The sequence below is a fragment of the Balaenoptera acutorostrata genome, chromosome 4 (genome assembly GCF_949987535.1).
Source record: "Balaenoptera acutorostrata chromosome 4, mBalAcu1.1, whole genome shotgun sequence".
Taxonomy (NCBI): domain Eukaryota; kingdom Metazoa; phylum Chordata; class Mammalia; order Artiodactyla; family Balaenopteridae; genus Balaenoptera; species Balaenoptera acutorostrata.
Genome location: NC_080067.1, coordinates 81751912 through 81777612, shown reverse-complemented (window position 1 = coordinate 81777612; position 25701 = coordinate 81751912). Strand labels below are relative to the sequence as shown.

General features: G+C 41.6%; 2 protein-coding genes across 11 annotated transcripts in view; one reads left to right on the top strand and one right to left on the bottom strand.

Annotated features, from left to right (window-relative positions):
* The window catches only part of MYLK (myosin light chain kinase), a 272517-nt gene that overhangs the window by 226549 nt on the left and 20267 nt on the right, over positions 1 to 25701 (bottom strand). For 2 of the 10 annotated variants that reach the window (XM_057544903.1, XM_057544905.1), the window contains one exon: positions 3290 to 3394. The exons of the other annotated variants lie outside the window; for them this stretch is intronic. The gene's annotated coding sequence lies outside the window, so the exon portion shown is untranslated. The remainder of the gene's footprint in view (positions 1 to 3289; positions 3395 to 25701) is intronic. 10 annotated transcript variants of the gene reach the window in all.
* LOC130708065 (40S ribosomal protein S27-like) lies at positions 2830 to 3180 on the top strand. The gene has a single exon (XM_057544912.1). It carries the CDS (start codon positions 2830 to 2832, stop codon positions 3082 to 3084), a length of 255 nt encoding a protein of 84 aa, XP_057400895.1. The 3' UTR covers positions 3085 to 3180.

The window sequence follows — 25701 nt, the reverse complement described above, 5'->3', positions numbered from 1 at the left end:
TCTTCAGTCACATGAGCCTCTTCTACAACAACTAAACAAAATGAGGCCCTTGGTTTTAAGGAGCCCTTCCCCGGAAGGCTAGCAGACACAGGCCCTGCAGCTGAGATAGGACAGAGGAAGGAGGAGTGGGAGCGTAGGGAGCTTACCCTCATGACTTTTTCTTTTCCAGAGGGAAGAATCTGCAGTGGCTTCTAACCCTGGCAGGCCTGATGCCCACTCCCCTGAAGCTCTTCTCAGTCTGTTCTGGGCTGTTGTTCTGCCTTGGCTCATGTTCTACACCATTCCCAGCCCCAGCTGTTCCAAGGGTGGCTGTCGGCTCTGGGGAATTTATCCTCCCTGACTTCAGAGAGGTCTTCCTTAAATATGAGTTCTTAGAGTCAGCCCTGGCTTCCTATAACATAGGTGTAAAAGGAAAACTCTCCTTTACTTTTCTCTACTCTGTGATGACATTCTGCTTCACTTCTGGTCACCAAATGTGTAGAGGTTTGCCCCTCACCAAGCAATTCTCTGCAACACCAGCTGAGTGTCCTACAATTCAATTCACTTCTGACACTATCTACCTGGAGAGAGCATCAGATCCCACAGACTGCTCCCACTTCAGATGCCAACTGCAAGTCCAGGTTGTTACCTGGACTTCTGACTGACTGGCTATAAACCAGAGGCTCCCATGACTCCCCTCCTCGAGTTTGATCACTTGCTAGGACAGCTCACAGAATTCAAGAAAACAGTCTACTTATTAGATTAATGGTTTATTACAATGGATATTAAAGAACATGAATGAACAGTCAGATGAAGAGATACATAGGGTGAGGTCCAGAAGAGTCCCAAGCACAGGGGCTACTGTCTCATGGAGTCTGGGGTATACCACCCTCCTGGCACATGGATGAAACAACCCAAAAGCTCTCCAAACACCATCTTTTTGGGGTTTTATGGCGGCTTCCTGTCATAGGCACGAATGAATACATCATTGGCCATTGGTGATTAAGTCAATCTCTAGCCCTTCTCCCCTCCCCAGAGGTCAGGCGGCTGGAACTGAAAGTTCCAACTCTCTAATCACCTGGCTGGCTCTGCTGGCAACTAGTCCCCTTCCTATGGTTTTCTAGGGGCTTTCCAGAAATCACCTCATTAATATAAATTCAGTGGTTGAAAGAGGCTTGTTATGAATAACAAAAAACACCCATTTCATCTTTATGCTCTAGTGCTACTTAAGGAGTTAGGAACAAAAGATGTCCATATAACTCTTATCACTTAAGAAATTACAAAGGTTTTAAGAGCTATTTCCAGGAAACATGACAAATTTATTACATCAGAGTATCACAATAAGCCTACCTCTTATTAGTTTTACAACCTTGGGGAAGTCATTTAACCTTTCAAGCCTGTTACCTCTTCTGTAAGATGGGGGCAATTACATCTATACAGATGGTTCTGATAAGGACTGAGGACACAGATGCATTCTACAATTCTTAGTTCCCTCCCATCCCAGCCCACTCTGCCCTCAGGGGGTAGGCAGTCTCAAATCCTAAGGAGGTTCATAACAAAGAGACAATATGATGTACCAACCTCGCATTGACCTCTCTACCTTGTGTCTTTGGTCGCCTAAACCATTTCTGGGTGATATGTAATTCTTTTCCTCCGGTTTTCAAAACAAACAAATAAGGGAGGCTGTTCAACCTCATTTGTCTTTATTATGAGAGGCAATGAAGTAGGAACAAAGATCATCCTAGGAGATAAAACTTCTGGGTTCCAGCCCTCCCTGCTCACTGAGTTCCTCAGCTTCTCTGGTCTCCAGGAGTTTCTTTTTAAATACCTTACCTGCCTTACCTCCCAGAGGAAAGGTGCTGGATAGGGTGCTCTGTTAGAGCCCCTTCCTGCTCTAAGATCTCCGAACTTTAAGGGAGTACCAAACATGAAAAGGGAATAAATCAGACTTACCAGAGAGACTGGTCTTGCCCTCTAGGAGTGTTCTAAAGTGTTTTAAAATCCACCCCCACTTCTTAAAATAAACATTTCATTTGGGAATAATTTTAGATTTTTAGAAAAGTTGCTAAGATGATGCAGAGAGTTCCTTTAACCAATTTCCCCTAATTTTAACATCTTACATTACCATGGTACATTTGTCAGAACTGCAAAACCAACATTGGTACATTATTTACTAAATTCCAGATTTTATTTGGATTTCACCAATTTTTCCACTAATGTCTTTTTTTTCTGCTCCTGGGTCCAATCCAGGATACCTCATTGCATTTAGGAGAAAACAACTTTTAAATGGTGAAAGATTTCCAACATAGAGACAAACAGATCTTCAATAAAAAGAAGATCAGATACACTTGAGGCTCTTTTTGAGCCCTCTCTTCCCATTTTCAAGCCCTTTCCTTTCTCCCTAGAGAAGCATCATCACAAACTCATTGTTTATCATTCCCTGGCATGTTTGCATGGATTCCTAAAAAGACAATATAAGCATAAACACTATTTATTATTGTTTTTCAGACTTTAAAACTTATATAAATATTATTCTTTTCATATCCTTCCATACCCTGCTTCTTTCATTCAACTATGTTTTTGAGATCCATCTGTTAAGAAATATAGCAATAGTTCTTTTTGCTCCTGTGCATAAGATGTATAGCATTTCATTCTATGAGTACACCACTATTATCATTCTCCTACTGATGGACATTTAAACCGTTTCTTTCTTTTCTTTTCGTTTTTTTGCTGCAATAGACATTTTAATGCATTTGCTGAAACATAAGAAAGATTCTCCATCTAGGACTAGAATTTCTGCGTTAAAAGCTGTAACCAGCTTTCTGGCGGAGATGACCTCCCCATGATAACATGCCTCTCGCAAAGGATCTCATTCATTCCTCTCCAGAAGAGGAGAAGAAGAAACACAAGAAGAAATGCCTGGTGCAGAGCCCCAATTCCTATTTCATGGATGTGAAATGCCCAGGTTGCTATAAAATCACCACCATCTTTAGCCATGCACAAACAGTAGTTTTGTGTCTTGGCTGCTCTATTGTCCTCTGCCAGCCTACAGGAGGAAAAGCAAGGCTTACAGAAGGATGCTCCTTCAGATGGAAGCAGCACTAAAAGCACCTAGAATCAAGATGAATGGGAAACCATCCCAATAAACACATTTTGGATACATCCTGTTTATTGTCTTGTTTTACTGCTAGGAAGTTCCTACCTCACGTATTCAGGGGCAAATTTAGAGTCAGTTGGGGCAATCTGTGAAATCAAATGAAGGCAGTTTCCAAGTCAAAAGTCCACAGGGCTGAATATAAGGACTCCTTACCTAGAAAGAGGAAAGCTGTTGATGCCAACACCGCAAAGAGGGTAAAGAGGAGAATCTGGTAAGAACCCATGAACTTCTGGAGGACACCTGAATCTTCACACTGATCTACACATTGGCAGAATAAAAGAAGATAATAGTTATTTAATACGTCCAGGACAGACGCTGCATTTAAAATCTTGTGTGGTCCTAAGAGTATCTAGCTGAAGCACTCAAAACCCAGCCGTCTAAGAAATTCTTTTGCTTCTTACCAGAGAAAAAGGGGTGAACTGTACTTGGCTCCTCTACCTCTTTTTGGCTTTTTATCTCTCTAACGTAATAAACTACAATTGTTGAGTCTCTCATTTCTCTTCAGCTTACAGAAGAATATTTCAATTCTCTGCCACTTTAAAATGCCTGTTACCTTTCCTGTGCACTTTAACTCCAGGTGACATGCTTCCCTTCACCAAGTTTGTGACAATGTACAGTGATTCAACTTCTACTTTTAATCCCTCTAACCTAAAACATTTCCTTGGATCACCAATGACCTCTTATATCCAGGGGCCACTTGTCCTTTTTTATTCAGGTGTCATTTCTAGGGAACATTCTGATTTGTATATAACCTTGTCCTCAATAAAACTTCAGACTTGTGTCTTTGAAGCATTAAAAAAAATTTTTTTAAAAAGGTGTAACTAAATTGTTTCTTAAAGCTGTTGTACTGATCTACACTCCTTTCAGAAGTGAATGAGTCTGTTGCTCCACGTTCTCATCCATACTTGGAAGGGCATTCATTTTATAAATTAATTTGGAGACAACTGGCATCTTTATAAGGAATCTTCCAGTGAATGAATCTGTTGCTCCACATCCTCATCCATACTTGGAAGGGCATTCATTTTATAAATTAATTTGGAGACAACTGGCATCTTTATAAGGAATCTTCCAGTTCATGAACACTGCCTTTTTTCCCATTAAGACTTTTTTTTTCTTTTCAGTAATTGTAATTTCTCCAAAAATATTCTTGTACATATTTTGGTTAGGCGTACCTTCTAGGTATCTTGAAGCTTTTATTACTATTGAAAATGGGATCCTTTATTTATTAGTTTTTCTAATTGGTTATTACTGGTGAATAAGATTTCTATATGTTGATTTTATGTCTAGGGAAACTGGCAAGCTCTTACTATATATTTTCCACTTAAAAAAACTCAAGAAAATCATATTGTATGCAAATAAGGACATATCTTTCCAATATTCACAACATTTTTCTTATCTTATTGCATTGGCTAGAATCTCCTGTACAATGCTGAATATAAATGGTGAGAAAGGGCATCTTTATCTTTTTCATGTCTTTACTGAAAAGAACCCTAGAGTCTTATTGTTAAGGATAGTTTTTGCTGGAATATTTTGATAGATGCTCTTTATCAAGTTAAGGAAATTCCCTTCTAAGTTTCCTGAGAAGTCTATTCAATCATGAACAAGCACTAAATTCTGGCAACTACTTTTTCTGTTTCTTATAGATTGTAGGTATTATTGATCTGTTAACATGATTTATTACATTAACATATTTTCTGATGTTGGATCATTCTTAATTTCATGCATAAACTCTACTTAGAATGTAAATATTTGAAATAGATTTGCAAATATTCCATAAGCATCTATGTTTATAAATTGGACTGTTTTATAATTTTCCTTTCTTGTATTCTTCTTGTCTGGTTTGGGTATTTAGGTTATATTATCATTGTAAAAGTAGATAGCTTTTCCTAATTTTCTATTCTCTTAAACAGTTTGTTAATATTAGGATTATCTACTTCTTAGAAGTTGAATAAAGTACAGATGTAAACCACCTAAGCCTGATATTTTGGAGAGATGAGGTCTTGGTTATCAGCTTAAGTTCTTTAATGATTTTTGCTTTTTGGTATTTTCTATATTTTTTCAAGTAGTTTTGGCAAATTATATTTACCTAGAAAACTATGTCTTTTCCCAATCCAAATTTTGTCATAAAATTCTTCAGAGTATAATCTTATGATTTTTATTATCTATTATGCATCTGTAGTTATAGTTCCCTTTCTTTCAAAATATTATTTGTAGCTCTTTTTTGAAAAAAAAAAAAAAACTTAACTAGGGATTTATCTATTTTATAACTCTTTTGGATCCTCTAAATTGCTTTCTATTTCATTTTGTTTGTCCTCTTAGTTTCCTTTTACTTTTCTAAAGGCTTATTTTCTTCCTTGTCTATCTTCTTGAGATGGACATGTATAGACAGTAATAGTCATCTACACAATATGTATTCTCCCTTTGTTCTTTATTAGCATAACTCCTATTTAGTTTGGGAAAGCAATATGTCAAGCTAAAAAACAAATTATGTTTTTCAGACTCCCCTGCAGCTAGGAAATGCCATATGACACATCTGTTACAAATGACATATAAGTGGAACTCACTGGGTAGGGCTTCCAGGAAAACTCTTTAATTACAGATAGCAGACTCAGCTGGTACATGTCTCTTTCATAACCTGTCCTTTTCTTCCTCATCATGTTTGGAATGTGCATACAAAACTGGAAGTAGAGCAGCCACCTTACAACCATGAGGCAGCTAGCATGAGTATGAAAGCTAAGTTTAGATGAGTCAGAAGTTAGAAGAGCCTGGGCTATCATGGCATCATGGAACCTCCATATCTGATTTGAACTGTCTACCTCCAAATGAAATCAAGTCCCCCTTAAAACTGTGTTCCTCTGAGACAGGAGGGAAGAGGGCAGGGCACAACCATTAAAAGAATGATACAACCATTAAGAACAGAATATGACATAAACTGGTTAGAACCTATTAGGCCCAAGATGGTGGAAGATTTGACTTCCAGTAGATCTTGATCCTCATTATACACTCACTGTAATAATTAGCATGCTAAATGACAAACCCACAGGCACCATGACAGTTCCAAGGCCAACCATAAAAGGCCAAAAAGTGGGCAGTGGACCAATTCCTGGAAATCACCGCCCCTTCCCCAGCATAGTTGGAATAATTCCCCCAATTTATTAGCCTATGAAAAAACCCAGCCCACAAAAACTAACCATCCCATATTTTGGGGCTGCTCTTGCCTTTTGAGACAAGACAGTATTCTGTCTATGGTATGTGTATCTCTCTAAATAAATCCATTTCTTACCTATCACTTTGTCTCTCACTGAATTCTTTCTGCTATGAGACATAAAAACCTTAGCTTCATTAAATCCTGAGACCAGGTGTGCGATTTCAATGAAAAGACAGGGGGTTCAAGTCCCAGTCTGAATTTTGGCTGGGTTTGAGTCCCATCTGAGGTGTGACTGGGTTCAAGTCCCAATCTGAGGTGTGCGGTTTCACCTTTGCAAAGTTTATGATTAACCTCTCCAACCAAAACTTTATTTCCTTTTTTATCCTGCACCAGTTTCCCTCAGGATTGAGGAGTATCAAAGAAAAGGGGGGACTGAAACCGAGCAGGACCCTGCAGCTCCCTCCCGGGTACAAAAGCCTTTCTGTGTCCCCTGTTTCTTGTTTGTAGAAAAAGGCTTTAGTGTCCTAGGACTTCCCTGATTTCCAAAGAGCAGAGCCAGTTACTAATTAGGGAAGTGAGGGAATGCAGAAACAAAGGAAAGGCAGTCAAGAAACAATAGTTCAGCAATCAAACAGAGTCCTAGTTCCTCTTCAAGGGATATAAGTAACCATCCGATGCATATCTTTGAGTTGTTCTGCAGGAACTAGGACTCCCACCCAGGTGGAGGATGGTGACTGCATGCTGACCACAAGCACAGAGACCCCAGACTGGTTGGAACCAGAAGGTTGGTGATTAAGATTCCTGAAACACAACACTGTTTCCTCACCACTAACCAATCAGAAGAAAATCATGTCCTCCACAACCTTCAGCCCAAATGTTACCTTTAAAAACCTTACAGTCCAGCCAGCCAGGAAGATGGATCTGAGAAAAACCTATGTCTCATATCTTCTTGGTTGGCACCCTCTCGATCAATAAACTGCTCCAAACTCTGATGTTTCAGTTTGTTTGGCCTCACTGTGCATCGGTACAGGAACTTGAGTTTGACAAAACAAACTTCTTGTAACATGACAAGGTTAAACCTCTAGGTCATTTAACCCATGATCATTTACACACAAATACCATTTTAAATAATACAATATTCAACTATCTTTCATTTTTTTAATTTTTAATAAATGTATTTAAGGTCATAAATTTTCCTGAAAGAAAAGCTTTCTTGACTAAACTGAGAGATCAACTGTGCTGGTCCAGACCAGAAAGACCACTTAGCCAACCCAAAAACTAGTGATATAAATGAAAATGGCCATGGTTTAAGTCCCTAAATTTGGGGGTGGACTGTTATACAGTAAAAGCTAACTAATACAGAAATTGGTTTCAAGAGTGGGGTGTTGCCATAACAAAATCCTAAAACATGTGGTGTTGGCTTTGGAATAGGGCAGTGACCAGAAAATCAGTAAGGAAACAGACTGCAAAGGTTGCAAAAATGAAAAAAAAACAAACCCCAAAACCCACCTGCTGTAGCAGGTCTGGAAAATGATGACTTATACTACGTAGAGACAGAACAGTTGGTAAAACTGAAGTTGACAGTACCTTGAGAGGAAAAAAAATGAACCTAATAAACTTTCAGTTACAGCTAAGTAGATCTCCAGAGAGAATTTGGAAAGTGCCACTTGGGTACGCTTAACTGCATATAATAAAATATGGCAAGACAGAAGAATGGGCAAAAGAAGGAAATGTTCAGTTTGCAACCAGAATTTAGATGGAATACAGAGGGTCCAGGGCCTGCTGTGTTGGAAAATAAAACTTTCATCTCCAGTCTCCCCATATCTGAATAGTCTTCAAGTAAAAGATTCTCAAAGTAAAAGGAGACCTTAGGACAAAGAGAAAAGCAAGGGTATGGCCACTTGTTAAGACCTCTGAAAGATTTAAGAAAGTGCCTAGTATACTTTCTCAGCTAGACAAAAAGGCATAACAGAAGCCTAATCCCAAATCACAGTGAATAAATCTAGAGAAAAAATAATTGTGGGTATAGCTTTTGTTGAATAAAGTAGACTATAATCTGTTACACAGAAAGCCCAAAATGTTAAAAAAACAAAAACAAAACAAAACTATACCAGCAAAAGCACCATCAGCTTGGACTAGAGGGAACTAAGATTGATTAAACTGCAAAGAAGTCTCTAGGCTCTCAACTACCTATGGGCAGGAAACCAGATGAGAAAGCTGCTGAACTGTTAACATGGCCATTTCTTACAGAAAGGAAAGATTTCTCAAGATGGGGAACCAAGGGACTAGAGAATGGAGTCTAGGGCCTTGGAGAACAATGGAATGGGAAGGCACTCCCAGGAAGCAGAACTGAGCCCTGATCAAGGGCCTAGGGGGAATTTTAGACCAGTGATTGTTATGTATCCTCTGATCTTCCCCCTTTTGAAGGGACGCGTCTGTTCAGTTAACCTGCCTCTGTCTGACCACTGTACGTCAGGTGTGTAGTGAGAAGATGACTTGTCATTTTAATTCACAGATCTCTGAATCAAGAGGCGCCTTACCCAAGCAGCCACATCTAAGGATCCGCATTCATCCTGATGTGATAAGATCATGAGATCACATCCTTCCAGCCTGATGCTATATGTAGGATGAGACAGAAAGCCTGAAATGAGGATTAGCAAACTTTACATGTGGGAGAAATGTGAATAATTCGTGGCCAAGGAGCAGACTGTGGTACATTCTAAAAGCAGCCACACACGTATATACAATGGAATATTACTCAGCCATAAAAAGAAACAAAATTGAGTTATTTGCAGTGAGGTAGATGGACCTAGAGTCTGTCATACAGAGTGAAGTAAGTCAGAAAGAGAAAAACAAATACCATATGCTAACACATATATATGGAATCTAAAAAAAAAAAAAAAAAAAAAAGGTTCTGAAGAACCTAGGGGCAGGACAGGAATAAAGACGCAGACGTAGAGAATGGACTTGAGGACACGGGGAGGGGGAAGGGTAAGCTGGGACGAAGTGAGAGGGTGGCATGGACATATATACACTACCAAATGTAAAATAGATAGCTAGTGGGAAGCAGCCACATAGCACAGGGAGATCAGCTCGGTGCTTTGTGACCACCTAGAGATGTGGGATAGGGAGGGTGGGAGGGAGGGAGATGCAAGAGGGAGCAGATATGGGGATATATGTATATGTATAGCTGATTCACTTTATAAAGCAGAAACTAACACACCATTGTAAAGCAATTATATTCCAATAAAAATGTTAAAAAAAAAATTTTTTTTAATTAAAAAAAATAAAAGCAGCCACAAATTCTTTTCCACCTACCAAGGGGTGGAGTCTGTTTCTCCACCCCTTGAATCTGGGCTTGGCCTCGTGACTTTTTTTTGCTAACAGGACATTAGTAAATGTAATACAAACGGAAGCTTAAAAAGTGCTTGCACAAGGAGGCTTGCTCCCTGGCTGCATTTGGAAGCCTGGACCATCATGTGAACAGCCTCAGCAGACAATCTGGAAGATGAGAGGCAATTTGGAAGAGAACTAAGGCATCCCAGCATGCAGGCCGTCAACTTCCAGACACTGAAGCTATCCTAGATCATCTAGCCAGCCACCAGCGCATCACAGACGTGTGTAATAGCCAAGATCAGCTAAGCTGGCCCAGATTTTTAAAACTACAGCTACCCCAAAGATTCTAGAGCTGAATAAGATAGGGTTTCTTTTAAGCCATTAAGTTTTGTAGTGGTTTGTTATGCAGCAAACCTCAACTGATACAATTATAATTTTTTTTTACATAGTCCATAATTATCATCTTCCTGACTCTGAATATGGCTTTAACATCCCTCCCCCCAGAATAGCCTGCCCCATATTGCTATTGTTGCCTAATTTTCATTTTAATCATATTTTTAAATCACACACACACTCAGGAATTTTTTACATAGGTTAACAGTTAAATGAATATAAATATATTTAATCAATTTCTGTGTTCACTGTTGTTTCTTATATTGTGCATCCTTTCTCATTGTTTGATTTTTTTCCTTCTAAAGTATATCTTTTAATAGTTCTTTTAATGAGAGTCTTGAGTTTATACCTTTGGTCTTTATTTTTCTCTCACTGCTGTAGGATAGTTTATCTAGGCATAGTATTCTAGGTCCAACACTTAGAAGTTGTAAGTCTGTTTTCTTACTTCTGCTGCTGCTGAAACATCTATTAGCCATTTATTTATACATGACATATTTTTAACTCTGATTTTTAATTGGTTGCTATGGACTGAATGTTTGTGTCCCCCCTAAATTCATATGATGAAGCCTCAACTCTCAGTGTGACTGTATTTGGAGACCAGACCTTTATGGAGGTAATTAGGGTTAAATGAAGTGATAACAGTGGGGCCCTGATCAGATAGGATCAGTGTCCTTAGAAGAAGACACAGGAGAGAGCTCGCATTCTCTCTCTCCCTGCTACGTCAGGACACAGTGAGAGGGCGGCCACCTACAAGCCAGGAAGAGAGTTCTCACCAGAAACTAAATCAGTTTTGATCTTGGACTTCCCAGCCTCCAAAACTGTGAGAAATAAATGTCTGTTGTTTAAACCACCAAGTCTATGGCATTTTGTTACGGCAGCCCAAGCAGCTTCATATACTGGTCTCCCCCCTGCCCTTGATAGTATGCAGTTTCACTGCAATATGTGTAATTGTGGGTTAACTTCTATTTAACCCCTGTAGTATTCGGAGATACTTTTGATCCAAGAACTCATAGTTAGTCAACTCTGGAAAATTATTAGCATTTATTTAAATATTACTTCTCTTTCATTCCCTCTGTTCTCTCTGTAACTTTTATTAAAGAATGTTGAAGCCTGTCAATTTATCTTTCATATCTCTAAACCTACAGGGTAAGTTTCTCTGTACTGTTTTCCAATCTGTTAACTTACTTCAATGGTATCTAGGAATCAGTGTACCCTATCTATTGTATCTTTATTTCAATAACTACAGTTTTCATTTCACATCTTAATTTTTTATATATATCTGATCTTATTTTATTTATGCTTTTTTTCATAATTCCTTATTTTTTAATTAAAGTTATGCCTTTTTTTTTTAGGGCAGGGCACATCCTCTACCTACTTATTATAAAGTTATTTTCAGACTAGTCTATAAAATTAATTTCATTTGGGATAATTTCTTATTCTTACAGTTGATTCTGTTACCTGATTTATTCACAATTTTGGAGTGGCAAGTTCCTTTTGAGTCTGTTCTTCTCACTTTTGTTATTTTGTTCCTCTCTCTCTGACCCCATTTCTCCTTGACCCTCCGGGCCCCCAGTGCAGAAGCAGGTTGGGTGTTACAGTCGCACAAGAACATGGCAGCCGCAGTCACAGAGCCAGCAGGCAGCTGGGCTCAGTTCCTGGTAGCAAGGCTATGTGCTTGTCCTTGCCTTCCTTAGCCCGCAACTCCTGTCCCAGTCTCCTCCTTCCCTCTCACACACCCAGCCTTCCTTCATGACTTGGTGAGCTCTTCTTCAGCCCTGGCTTCAAGCCTTACTCTGGTTTCTCAATGCCTGCAGAGCACTCTTATTTTTTTGGTCCCTTTATTTCATAGGAGCCAAACTCTTCATAGCCACTGCCTCTGACCAACCTACAGCACAAGAAACTTCAGTCTCTGATCACCTTTTTGCAATTCTCTTCTTTTATGATCCACAGAGATGGTTACTTCACATCTGAGGCTGGTGATGTTCATTTTTTGTTTCTCTTTCCTTTTGTCCCTCAGAGATATGAGTTTGGGGAATCAGTTTTCAAAATGTAAACAAAATGTAAATTAGGAACCTGGTCCTCCTTCCCGAAGTTGCCCATGCCCCCAAAATGAAACTTTAAAAAAGGACAAGGGATCATATGTGAATACCAATCATTTCTCTCTTGAGCCAGAGAAGCATTTCCACCTCACTAAAGCCTCTCTGTGCAAAAGGCAAGCATGGTGAGGAAGGCAAAGAGAACCACTGCTCTTGGCTACCATCTACGCTGGAGATCTGGGAACTTCTCCTTTTAGGTCTAAGCTATTTATTGATCAAACGAACCAGAACAGAGGACTTTGGCAAGAACCTGAAAGACTAATACAATCTTTCCCATTCATTCAAAAACTTCAATTAGAAAGAATGGGATGGAAAGAGGACACAGTAAATATTGTGAGGTGGCATATTCAAAACTACAAGTCCATTCTTTTCGGAACCGAACTTGCTACACTGGGGCATGGGCACCTGAGTCTTCAGTGTCTGTGACGTTGTCCTTACAGTTACTGGACAAATAAAGGGATATAACTTAGTCTGGAATCAATAAATGGAGAACGCACAACACAAGTAGCTTTCTTTCCCCTTGACCTGGAAAGAGACTTCTTCCTTGCCTATAAGCATATAGGGAGAAATTTCACTTTCAGTTGGAACAACTCAATTTGGCATTCCCCTATAACATACCACCACGACTCTCATCTGTTTATCCACTGGGCACTTCCCCGAATTGGTCTCATCAGGGTACCAGGTGGGATGAGATGAGGCACATCAATTTCAGCACTAACTTCCAGGGGTTTACTTTGTATGTGTGCTTATTTGGGGGTTTGCTTTTTGCCAAGTCTACCCTAACACAGCCAGTTTTCCATTTAGCTACAAGACTCATTCAAATATTTATTGAGCATTTACTCATAATAACAGCTCCTATTTAATGGGGACCTCTGTTTGCATGACAGTGCATTTTACACACCCATTTAATCTTCACAACAGCTAGTCATTCAAAGTAGGCACTGTTATCTTCATTTTTCAATAGAGAAAACAGGCTTAGAGAAGTTCAGTAGTTTCTCAAAGTCACACAGGCTGGAGCTTGAATTTGGATATGACCCCAAAACCAAAAATGTTTTTCTTATTGCAATCTGAGGACACCTGTTCTTTCCTATAGAGAAACTGTGTGTTACAGGCTATGGCCCTAAGTTTTCTACACTGAGGCAAGGCCAGCCTAAAACAGCCTACTCCGGAGCTGTCCCCTGGCCTGTGTATATTCACTTTCCCCTTCCACCTCAATTCTGCCATTTGTGCTTCTGGGGCCTATGACCTGACAACTCTCAGCTACAGGCAGAATCAGACAGAGGCAACAAGAACTTTTGGGTCGCTATTGGTATTGGATTCTGGGCCCTTCTCAGTCAGGGTCCCGAGGTTTGGTAGTTTTCCTGCTGCCGAAGCTCTGGGGACTTGTCTCCTTGTCAAGCTTATTTTTATCACTTGCAATGGTGCCCAGATCCCGTGGTATTGGCCTTGGCCCTGAGGATGGTATATAATAGGCAGAAAAATGCAGTGGGACTTGGAAGAACTGAGAGGTCTCCAGAAAGGGAGAGGCCTTAAAGTACCAAGGAAAGGAAAACTGGAGCTGGTTTCCCAGAAATGCGGATGGGCTCTAACCTTCCACTCACTCCTTTGGCCTCTTTAGTAATTCCCTGGACAGCCTGGGAGGGCCATGGGCCTCAGCTCACCAAAATGCTTCTCCCCACTCCATCCTGACACCTAACGTGCTAAGTGCTTTGTGTGCATTACTTCATTTAACCCTTATGACATCCTATGAGGTACAGGTGCTATTATCTCCATATTATAGATGAGAAAACCAAGGGAAAGAGAAGTTTTATAATTTACACAAAATCACACAGTTAGTAAATGACAGAGCTAGGATCTGAAACCAAGCAGTCTGATGCAGAGGCTGTATGCTAAACTACTATAGAAATAGCCTCATAGAAAACACAGAAAAGATGGATGTAAAATATGTGTCTATAATTAGTTACAGGGATTTGGGGGGATTGGGTAATGCTTGGTCAACACCATATTTTGACTGGTGAAAGGGCTAGGCTCTGTGACCTTCCCACACACTGTCCTCTAAAGGACGCCCGTTCAGTTGGAGGGGACAGAAGGGTTCTTGGCCCACAGCACATTTGACTCACAGCAGTCACTCAATAAATGTTAGCTAGAGTAGAAGCCCTTTTAAATAACCTCCACTTACCAGAATACCCTTTTAGGCAACATTCTCCATCCCCTGTGTACCGGATCCTGACTGATGCCACCATGCTGAATGCTCAGGGCTACTAGATATTCTCCAGTACACTTGAACCCTCTGCTCCTTCCAGGTAAGCTGTTTGCAAGAGTCAGCTGGCTTGTCCCCAAAACCACTTCCTCCAATTGTATTTACTACTTAGATTATATAAGTGAATTCACATATAATTCAGCCTGATTCAATCATACCAAATGCCAGCCATTTCCAAAAATCTAACCCATGTTCAAAGGTTGAAGTGTCGGGCTTCCCTGGTGGCACAGTGGTTGACAGTCTGCCTGCCAATGCAGGGGACACGGGTTTGAGCCCTGGTCTGGGAAGATCCCACATGCCGTGGAGCGACTGGGCCCGTGAGCCACAACTGCTGAGCCTGCGCGTCTGGAGCCTGTGCTCCGCGGCAAGAGAGGCCGCGATGGTGAGACCGCGATGAAGAGTGGTTCCCACTTGCCGCAACTAGAGAAAGCCCTTGCACAGAAACGAAGACCCAACACAGCCAAAAATAAATAAATAAATAAAAATTAAAATATATAACTTATAAAAAAAAAAAGATGAAGTGTCATAATACAAGATCTTGTGTCATAATACAAGATGTTAAAAAGACTGTCCAAATATCACTATCACATAAAGAGGTTCTATAACTCAAGAAGAAAAAGACAAATAATTTAATAGAAAAATGAGCCAAGGACAAGAACGGTTTACAAATAGCCAGAAAACATGGCAACATGCCCAATCTTACCAGAGGTAAGTAAAAATTAAATCAACACTGAGATAGCATTTATTATCCATTAGACTAACAAAAATTTAAATGACTGATATCATCTGGTTTTGGTAAGGTATGGGCAATCAAACAGTTACCAGTAACTTCTTGTAGGTAGTAGAAACAATAAATTCATATACATAAATATATTTTTAATGGGATTTTCAATGTTTTCAGATGCAGCTAAATAAAAAGCAAAACTCACCCTCAGAAGGAAGAAGGAACTGTTCTAAACCTTAAACACTATTCTAAAACTGAAATTCGAAAAACATTTACAGCAATGTGGCATCACCAAATGAAGAGGTGATAATACGCACTCTCCGAAGAGGACTACTGTGATTTAGACGAGGACTTCCTAGTGTGGTGATCCCGACACCCTTCTTCCAACTCTGCTGGCCTATCTTGGCGGGTGTGGCAGCGCCCATCTCCAGCAGGCCCAGCACAGGACGCCATGCTGTTCAGCAACACCCCTGTCTCTCTTCCCCACTCTCTCACGTACAAGGCTCGGGTTGCACTGGGGTGGACAGTTTGCCTCTCACATTCTTTGATCAGAACATTGCTGTGTCTCTGACCTCTCATGCTTGAAACAGACTTGCTGGTAGTTGAGCCCTTAGGACACCCAGCGCCTGCAATAAAATAAAGACTCAGCTTCTCTTGGAGACCCACTAAGCCAAGGACATAGTGTTCTATCTATACAATGAAATGCAGATTTCCCAATAAAAGGCAAAATTCTTGACTTCGGGAGGTTGAATAGGATGGAAAAGAATTCCAGCTGGTTAAAGTTACCGCACTGAAAAAAGCCCTGTCTGAGAATAATTCTTGTGTCTGAGGCCAAGATGCTGTCATCTTGCCACAGACAGTTAAAATATTCACTCATGGCGTGCTCCAATCCTCAAAGCTGTGCCCCGAGACAGTCTAAATTGGTCAATAAACACAGTGGTTCAGTCTTGCTGCCTTCTCTTCTGAAATTAAGAATATTTTAGCTGAATTAGTGCCAGGGCAAAATGTACAGGAGGCTGTATTTAGTTAAAAACTGGTTGGATACTGTGATTACATGTTAAGATCATGAAAGAAATGTCAAGAATCCTCCTTCCTGCTGTATAGTTGAAAGAATAAAGCCATAAAACAGAGTCAGCTGTGCCCTGTGGGCCTAATAAGGTGGGCTCTGGGGTGAGACTACGGGGTTTCCTCCTCAGCACCATCACTTCCAGCTCGGTGACCCTGCCTAAGTCTCCTGGCGTCTCTGTCCCCCCATTTCCTCGTCTGAAATATGGGGATGCTAAAAGAGCTCACCACATAGGGTCATCAGAAAGGGCAATGAGTTAATCCATTTAAAGTGCTGCTCTCCAAGGAAGCACTCAAATGTTAGTCATCACCCCTGGAAGGGAGAAGTGGTGGGCTGGAGAGAATGCTGAAGGACTTGAATGTCTATCATTGGTTTGACAACCTGTGTAGAAGGCATTTATTCATGTGCTCTGCCCAAGCTGTCCTCTGGCCATTTCATGTGTTCAGCCATTTACCTCTGACACTTACCTCGTAGCTCTTTGGGTGTGTGTCATCTCCCTAACTAGATGGTGAGCTCCAGAAGTGGTGTCTTCACCTAGCACAGAGTCTAGTCCCCAGTAAGCGCTCAACAAATATCTGATTGACCCTGCTAGCTGTTCATATGCAGAGTGAACTGGACTCAAAATTAATCACACAAACTCCATTTAAATGGGCTTTTCTAGAAGTGCAGCTAAACTTTGCAGGATACATTCATCAAAACCAGAGATAGAGATGGGTCTCTGTGGTCCACTGGACAGCAGCACTAGAAGGTGCCACCCCCGCCACAGGCAGGGCGCTCTCTTACTCGCTGTCTGGGAGCTCTCCTCGCTCTCAGCAGGAGAATCCTCCCTGCCCGCAGCAGAGCTCCAGGCCTGCAGAGACCCCGTGCAGAATCCGGTAGCAGTCTGCATCTTTCCCCAGGAAGTCTTTAAGACCCTGTTGGCTAAGCCCCGGCCATCTGGACAGGCTCCTGTGCCACCTGGAATATTTAGAGACCAGCCCCAGTTCACAATCCTAGCTTCGTACTCTGACCTCCTGGCCACGTGTTCTCAAACTGCCAAGTTGTGCAATTTAAGTTGGAGAATCCTGTGTCTCTGGAGGTCATTTGTTCATTCAGCAAGCTTCCCAGAGGGTCTTCTATATTCCAGGTACTAACCACGTTCTTAAAATACTGAATTGTAATAAAAATGACTAACATGCCATTTACTGAATATTGAGTATGTGTCAGATACTGTGTTAAGTGCCCTCAGTCCATTGTCTAATTTAATTCAGGGAGGTTGGTATTATTCTCATTTTACAGATGAGGAAAATGAGACACAGAAATGAAGTAACTTGCTTGCACTCCCATGGTTAGTGAGCTGCAGGGCTGGATTAAGGCCTGAAGCCAAGTCGGTTTGAGAGTAGGCACTCTGATCATGATGCTTGCTGACTCTCCCTGCCTCACTTTATCTATTTCTCTTCTCGAGCTTTATGACTCTTGCTCACGTCACCCTTACCACCTAGATTCAAAAGATCTAAACAAATTGGATCTTGCCTATTTCACAGGCTCTTCTGGACCAGGTTTGATGTGACAGGTTACCAAACCCCTGACACTAAACAAAAAAGGTGAAGTTCAGGTTGGGCCAAATAATATCGCCTTTCAGCACCTCTTGCATCCCTCCTCCCTTGTTTACCTCCCCCTTCCCTACTTGTCCTTCCCTCCTTTTTCTGTCTGCTTCCCAATACACCCACTCAGGTATCCCACGGGCTCCCCAACTCAACCCCAAATGAAACTCACCCTGCTTCCTGACTTCTCTGCCAACGCTTTACACTTAGCTGCCTGGCATTCAGGTCGAAACCTCAGAGTCATCAGCATGAGAAGGAAATAGAGTATAGTGAATAAAAATACAGGATCTGGGTTCAAATTCTGGATCTGACTCTACCAGCTTCAGGACCTAGGAACAAGTTACTTAATCTAGCTCTGTCTCAGTTTCCTCATCTGCAAAATGAGGATAAAAACAGCACCTACCAAAAAAGAAAGTGTTTTGCCACAAATGCGGCAGGAACAACAGGATATCCATTAGGGGAAAAAAAGAATTTTGACTCCCCCATTTCAAATGCTACACAAAAATTAATTTGAGATGGATGATAGATCTAAACATAGAAATTAAAGCTATAAAGCTTCTAGAAGGAAATATAAGAGATGACCTTTGTAATATGGGAGTCAGCAAAAGTTTCTTAGGATATGGAGAAAAGAACAGCCTTACAAAGAAAATGATAAATTAGGCCTTGTCAAAATTTAAAACTTCTATTCATCGGAAGACACTGTTAAGAAAATGAATAGGCAAGCCACAATTAGGAAAAAGATTTGCAAATCACATATCTGACAAATAAGGAGCATTCAGAATAAATAAAGAATCTAAAATTCAATAAGAAAAAGACAAAAACCACAATTTTTAAATGGGCAAAATATTTGAATAATTTGAACAACACCCAGAAAGAAAGATATAGAAATGGTCAGTAAGTGCATGAAAAAGTTTAGTATCATTAATCATTAGGAAAATGTAAATTACAACCATTTGGGGATAGCTACATATCCACCAGAATGGCTAAAATTTAAAAGTCTAACAATACCAAATGCTGATGAGGATGCAGAGTAACCAACCAGACTCTGATACATTGTGGAAGCATAAAAATGGTACAACCACTTTGGCAGTTCCTTATAAAGCTAAACATAGACCTATCCTATGACCCACTCCCAGATGTTTACCCAAGAGAAATGAAAAAATATGTCCACCAAAAAAAAAGACCTGTACAAGATGTTCATGGCAGCTTTATACAGAAAAGCCAAAAACTGGAAACAGCCCTGTGTCCATCAACCGAAGAATGGAGACACAAAACTGTGGTACAGCCATACAATGGAATACTATTCAGAAATAAAGAGGAAGGAATTACTGATACACGCAACATGGATGGATCTCAGAAACATTATACCACGTGACAGAAACTTCAAACCAGAGAGTACATACTGTACAATTCCATTTATATGAAGTTCTAGCAAAGGCACAGGAATCTATGATTTAAAAATCAGAACAGTGGTTGCCTCTGAAGAGTGGGGACAGGGACTGATTGAGAAGGAACATGAAGGAATTTTCTGGGATGCTGGTAATGTCCAAATCTTGACAGGGGCTTGGGTTGCACGGTTGCATGCTTTTGTCAAAAGTCAGACAATGGTACACTTAAGATTTGTGCATTTCACATATGTAAATTTTTCTCAAAAGGAAAGTAATGTAAACAAATATTGAACTCTAATTAATGGTACGTGTGCTTAAGTATTTAGGGGAAAATGTACTAATGTCTGCAACCTAATTTGAAATGCATCACAAAAACAAGATGGTCGGATGGATAACAGCGGGATGGATAGATTCGTGACAAAGCAAACACAGCAACGTGTTAATTTTAGAATCTAGGTGGAGAGTATACAGGTATTCACTGTACATTTGTTTCAACTTTGCTGCATATTTGAAACTTTTCATAACGAAATAACAGAAAATAGTACCTACAATATAAGATTGCTATACCATCTTTTACCCTCTTTCCTGTCACCACTCACATGGTCTCCAACACCTGCTACCTTTACATCACTCACATTCCTCCCTTTGCTGGCTCTTCTGCAATCTCCAGCCAGGTCCAAGCCATGGACTCATACCTGGATTGCAGACCTACTGTCCTCCCTACTGCTGGTGTTCCCTCACTCCAATCCATCCTGAATGTCAATCTTCTCACTCACAGCTCTTATTATGTGAACACTGCTGCTCAGCAACTTTTGATGACTCTCCATTAACAATCTCAAAACTCTCATCCTGCAACAAGGCCCTTGCATTCCGGCCTCGTCCTATCAATATGATTGCCCTATGGAAATACAGAAATTCTTGGCTACAGTCAAACGAGATAACTACTTATCCCCTAACACAACACACACTTCCTATCCCAACACCCTTGCCTCCTCTACAGGAATCTATTCCTGGGTGTCCAGGGACCCAGCTACAGGTCTCAGCAGTTCAGCATATGAACAGAAGCTGGTCAGAAAACTTTGGCCTTGACAGGTATGAGTTTCAAGGCCTCCTATAGAGACTCAGCAGTGTTATGCCAGCACAGAAAGCACCTACTCCCTTTGTTCACTTGTTCGTTCATTCATTTACTCTCTAACTCACTTGCTAAGTACTTACTACATGCCAGATAATCTGCTAGAGGCTGCAAAGGAGGTAAAGTGACAGGATCCCAGCCTGAAGAAACCCAATTAGTGAGAGTAAGATTGAAGAATAGTCATAATTCATAGTAAGTCCTATCTTGAAGGTGGCCGTACCAGAAATCTCACTCAAGGTTCATTCCAGATTGAGGCTGGCGAAAGTGTAGTGGGATCCCTGTGGCAGTTTCAAAGCATGGCCTCAAAATCTTTGACATTCCTCCCACTGAGGTAGGGGAGAATCTGTGTTCCCTCCCCCTTGAATCTGAGCAGGCTTGTGACTGTCTTGACCAAAAGAGTACAGGGAAAGTGATACTGTGTGACTTCTGAGGTCAGGTAATAGAAGACCAGGCAGCTTCCACCTGGCTCTCATGGGCTCATTCTCCAAAGGCTCCTGGGGACACTCCCTCTTGGAACCCAGCCACCATGTTGTGAAGAAGCCCAAGCCACACGCAGAGGCCACATGTAGGCACTCTGGCTACATGGGCCCCAGCTGACCCCAGCCTTCAAGTCATCTCAGCCTAGGCATCAGACTGTAAGTAAAGAAGCCTCCAGTGATTCCAGCTCTTAACGATTTGAGTCACCTGAGCCATCCAGGTCTTCAGAAAACAGCCCCACCATGTCCTGTTCAAATTCCTGACCTGCAGACCTCCTGAGCATAATAAAGAATAATATTTATTAGTAGTGTTATGCTGAGCATAATAATGTTGTTTTATGCTGCTATGTCTCGGGGTGTTTTGTTACAAGCAATGGATAACTGGAACAATCCCTTCAAAAACAAGTGCTACTCATGGCAGGGCCCTGGGCAGCCTAAGTCGGGGGCCTGAAGCCAACAAAGAATGACACACCAAAAGATTATAACTGGAACATCCCTTTAAAAATTTTACCCCATTTATCAAGTTTATAATACCTTCAATTATTCAACATTCAACAAACAATGTATTAATTGCCTAGATGTGACAAAACAGTATTAGATAAAAATCCCTGCCCTCCAGGAGCTTACTACCTAGTGGAGAAACAGACAGTAAGTGAGACAAGTAAGGAAAATATAAACCATATTGGATAGGGGTTAAATATAAGGAGAAAATAAAGCCGGGAGAGGGGCTATGAAATATCAGGTGTGGGATCAATATTTCAGAGAGGGTGGCCAGGAAAGGCCTCATGGAGAAGGTGGCTCCAACAAAGCCCTGTTGGAAAGTCCTGGGATGGGAATACCAGGCCCCATGGCTGTCTCCTTCTAAGCACCCATCCCATGTCACTTGCTCATACCCCATCAGCTAGACAGACCTCACAAAAATCCATGGGGTCAAGGAGCTTCTCCAAAACAACAACTCTCAAATAAGAATTATGTGATGCCAAAGCAGGAAGGGCCCTCAGAAGCCATCCATTCTCACCCCCTCACCTTTCAGTGGAGAAACTGAAGCCGTGGTGTTCCAGCTGGCCTAAGACTTAACCTGAGACGTACATGTCTGCCCAGCCCTGTGCTCTTGCTTCTACTCTCCAATGATTACTGGAAAACCACTCTCCCTTGGTAACTAAGCTCTTTCTCCCTTGGTTGCATCACCCCAGCCAGATGCACCTGATCCTCCCCATCTGTCACTGACATAGTCTGAGACCAGTCCCCATGGTGGGTGGGTAAGGGAGTCCAAGATTAGAACCAGCACTGGCCCTAGACAACTGCCAGCATTTCCACCAATAGAGCTACCAATGCCTATAACACCTCCATCAACAGCCCCTCCACAATGCAGTCAGTGACACAGAAAATGGACATCTTCCACTTTATCTTCTTAGCCGCTCTGTTGTGGGTTGAACTGGGTCCTCCAAAAAGTCATGTTGAGAGACTGGTTCAAGATGGCGGAGTAGAAGGACGTGCGCTCATTCCCTCTTGTGAGAGCACCGGAATCACAACTAACTGCTGAACAATCATCGACAGGAAGACACTGGAACTCACCAAAAAAGATACCCCAGATCCAAACACAAAGGAGAAGCCACAATGAGATGGTAGGAGGGGCGCAATCACAATAAAATCAAATCCCATAACTGCTGGGTGGGTGACTCACAAACTGGAGAACACTTATACCACAGAAGTCCACCCACTGGAGTGAAGGTTCTAAGCCCCACATCAGGCTTCCGAACCTGGGGGTCCGTTAATGGGAGGAGGAATTCCTAGAGAATAAGACTTTGAAGGCTACTGGGATTTGATTGCAGGACTTTGACAAGACTGGGGAAAACAGAGACTCCACTCTTGGAGGGCACACACAAAGTAGTGTGTGCATCAGGACCCAAGGGAAGGAGCAGTGACCCTGTAGGAGACCAAACCAGACTTACCTGCTAGTGTTGGAGGGTATCCTGCAGCGGCAGGGGGTGGCTCTGGCTCACCATGGAGACAAGGACACTGGCAGCAGAAGTTCTGGGAAGTACTCCTAGGTGTGAGCCCTCCCAGAGTCCCCCATTAACCCCACCAAAGAGCCTGGTAGGCTCCAGTGCTGGGTCACCTCAGGCCAAACAAACAACATGGAAGGAACGCAGCCGCACCCATCAGCAGACAAGCAGATTAAACTTTTACTGAGCTGTGCCCACCAGAGCAACACCCAGCTCTACCCACCACCAGTCCCTCCCATCAGGAAGCTTGCACAAGCCTCTTAGATAGCCTCATCCACCAGAGGGCAGACAGCAGAAGCAAGAAGAACTATAATTCTGCAGCCTGTGCAAGGAAAACCACATTCACAGAAAGATAGACAAAATGAAAAGACAGAGTAATTTGTACCAGATGAAGGAACAAGATAAAACGCCAGAAAAACAACCAAATGAAGTAGAGATAGGCAACCTTCCAGAAAAAGAATTCATAATAATGATAGTGAAGATGATCCAGGACCTCAGAAAAAGAATGGAGGCAAAGATAGAGAAGATGCAAGAAATGTTTAACAAAGACCTAGAAGAATTAAAGAACAAACACCTAAGGCTTCCCTGGTGGCGCAGTGGTTGAGAATCTGCCTGCCAATGCAGGGGACACGGGTTCGAGCCCTGGTCTGGGAAGATCCCACATGCCACGGAGCAACTAGGCCCGTGAGCCACAATTACTGAGCCTGCGCGTCTGGAGCCTGTGCTCCACAACAAGAGAGGCCACGATGGTGAGAGGCCCGCGCACCGCGATGAGGAGTGGCCCCCGCTTGCCACAACGAGAGAAAGCCCTCGCACAGAAACAAAGACCCAATGCAGCCATAAATAAATAAATAAAGAAAGAACAAACACCTAGAAGAATTAAAGAACAAACAGAGATGAACAATACAATAACTGAAATGAAAACTACACTAGAAGGAATCAATAGCAGAATAACCGAGGCAGAAGAATGGATAAGTGACCTGGAAGACAGAATGGTGGAAGTCACTGCTGCAGAACAGAATAAAGAAAAAAGAATGAAAAGAAACGAAGACAGCCTAAGAGACCTCTGGGACAACATTAAACGCAACAATATTCGCATTATGGGGGTCCCAGAGGGAGAAGAGAGACAGAAAGGACCCAAGAAAATATTTGAAGAGATTATAGTCGAAAACTTCCCTAACATGGGAAAGGAAATAGCCACCCAAATCCAGGAAGCTCAGCAAGTCCCAGGTAGGATAAACCCAAGGAGAAACACGCCGAGACACATAGTAATCAAATTGACAAAAATTAAAGAAAAAGAAAAATTATTGAAAGCAACAGGGAAAAATGACAAATAACATACAAGGGAACTCCCATAAGGTTAACAGCTGATCTCTCAGCAGAAACTCTACAAGCCAGAAGAGATTGGCACGATACATTTAAGGTGATGAAAGGGAAGAACCTACAACCAAGATTACTCTACCCGGCAAGGATCTCATTCAGATTCGATGGAGGAATCAAAAGCTTTACAGACAAGCAAAAGCTAAGAGAATTCAGCACCACCAAACCAGCTCTACAACAAATGCTAAAGGAACTTCTCTAAGTGGGAAACATAAGAGAAGAAAAGGACCTACAAAAACGAACCCAAAACAATTAAGAAAATGGTAAAAGGAGCATACATATTGATAATTACCTTAAACGTGAATGGATTAAATGCTCCAACGAAAAGACACAGGCTCGCTGAATGGATACAAAAACAAGACCACATATATGCTGTCTACAAGAGACCCACTTCAGACCTAGGGACACATACAGACTGAAAGTGAGGGGATGGAAAAAGATATTCCATGCAATTGGAAATCAAAAGAAAGCTGGAGTAGCAATACTTATATCAGGTAAAATAGACTTTAAAGTAAAGAATGTTACAAGAGACAAGGAAGGACACTACATAATGATCAAGGGATCAATCCAAGAAGAAGATATAACAATTATAAATATATATGCACCCAACATAGAAGCACCTCAACACATAAGGCAACTGCTAACAGCTATAAAAGAGGAAATCGAAAGTAAGACGATAATAGTGGGGGACTTTAACACCTCACTTACACCAATGGACAGATCATCCAGACAGAAAATTAATAAGGAAACACAAGCTTTAAATGACACAATAGGCCAGATAGATTTAATTGATATTTATAGGACATTCCATCCAAAAACAGCAGATTACACTTTCTTCTCAAGTGCACACGGAACATTCTCCAGGATAGATCACATTCTGGGTCACAAGTGAAAACTCGGTAAATTTAATAAAATTGAAATCATATCAAGCATCTTTTCCGACCACGACGCTATGAGATTAGAAATCAATTACAGGGGGAAAAAAACGTAAAAAACACAAACACATGGAGGCTAAGCAATACATTACTAAATAACCAAGAGATCACTGAAGAAATCAAAGATGAAATCAAAAAATACCTAGAGACAAATTACAACAAAAACACAATGATCCAAAACCTATGGGATGCAGCAAACGCAGTTCTAAGAGGGAAGTTTATAGCAATACAAGCCTACCTCAAGAAACAAGAAAAATCTAAAATAAACAATCTAACCTTACACCTAAAGGAACTAGAGAAAGAAGAACAAACAAAACCCAAAGTTAGTAGAAGGAAAGAAATCATAAAGATCAGAGCAGAGGGGCTTCCCTGGTGGCGCGGTGGTTGAGAGTCTGCCTGCCGATGCAGGGGACACGGGTTCGAGCCCTGGTCTGGGGGGATCCCACGTGCCACGGTGCGGCTGGGCCCGTGAGCCACAATTGCTGAGCCTGCGCGTCTGGAGCCTGTGCTCCGCAGCAAGAGGGACCGCGATGGTGAGGGGCCCGCGCACCGCGAGGAAGAGTGGTCCCCACTTGCCACAACTGGAGAAAGCCCTCGCACAGAGACGAAGACCCAACACAGCCATAAATAAATAAATAAATA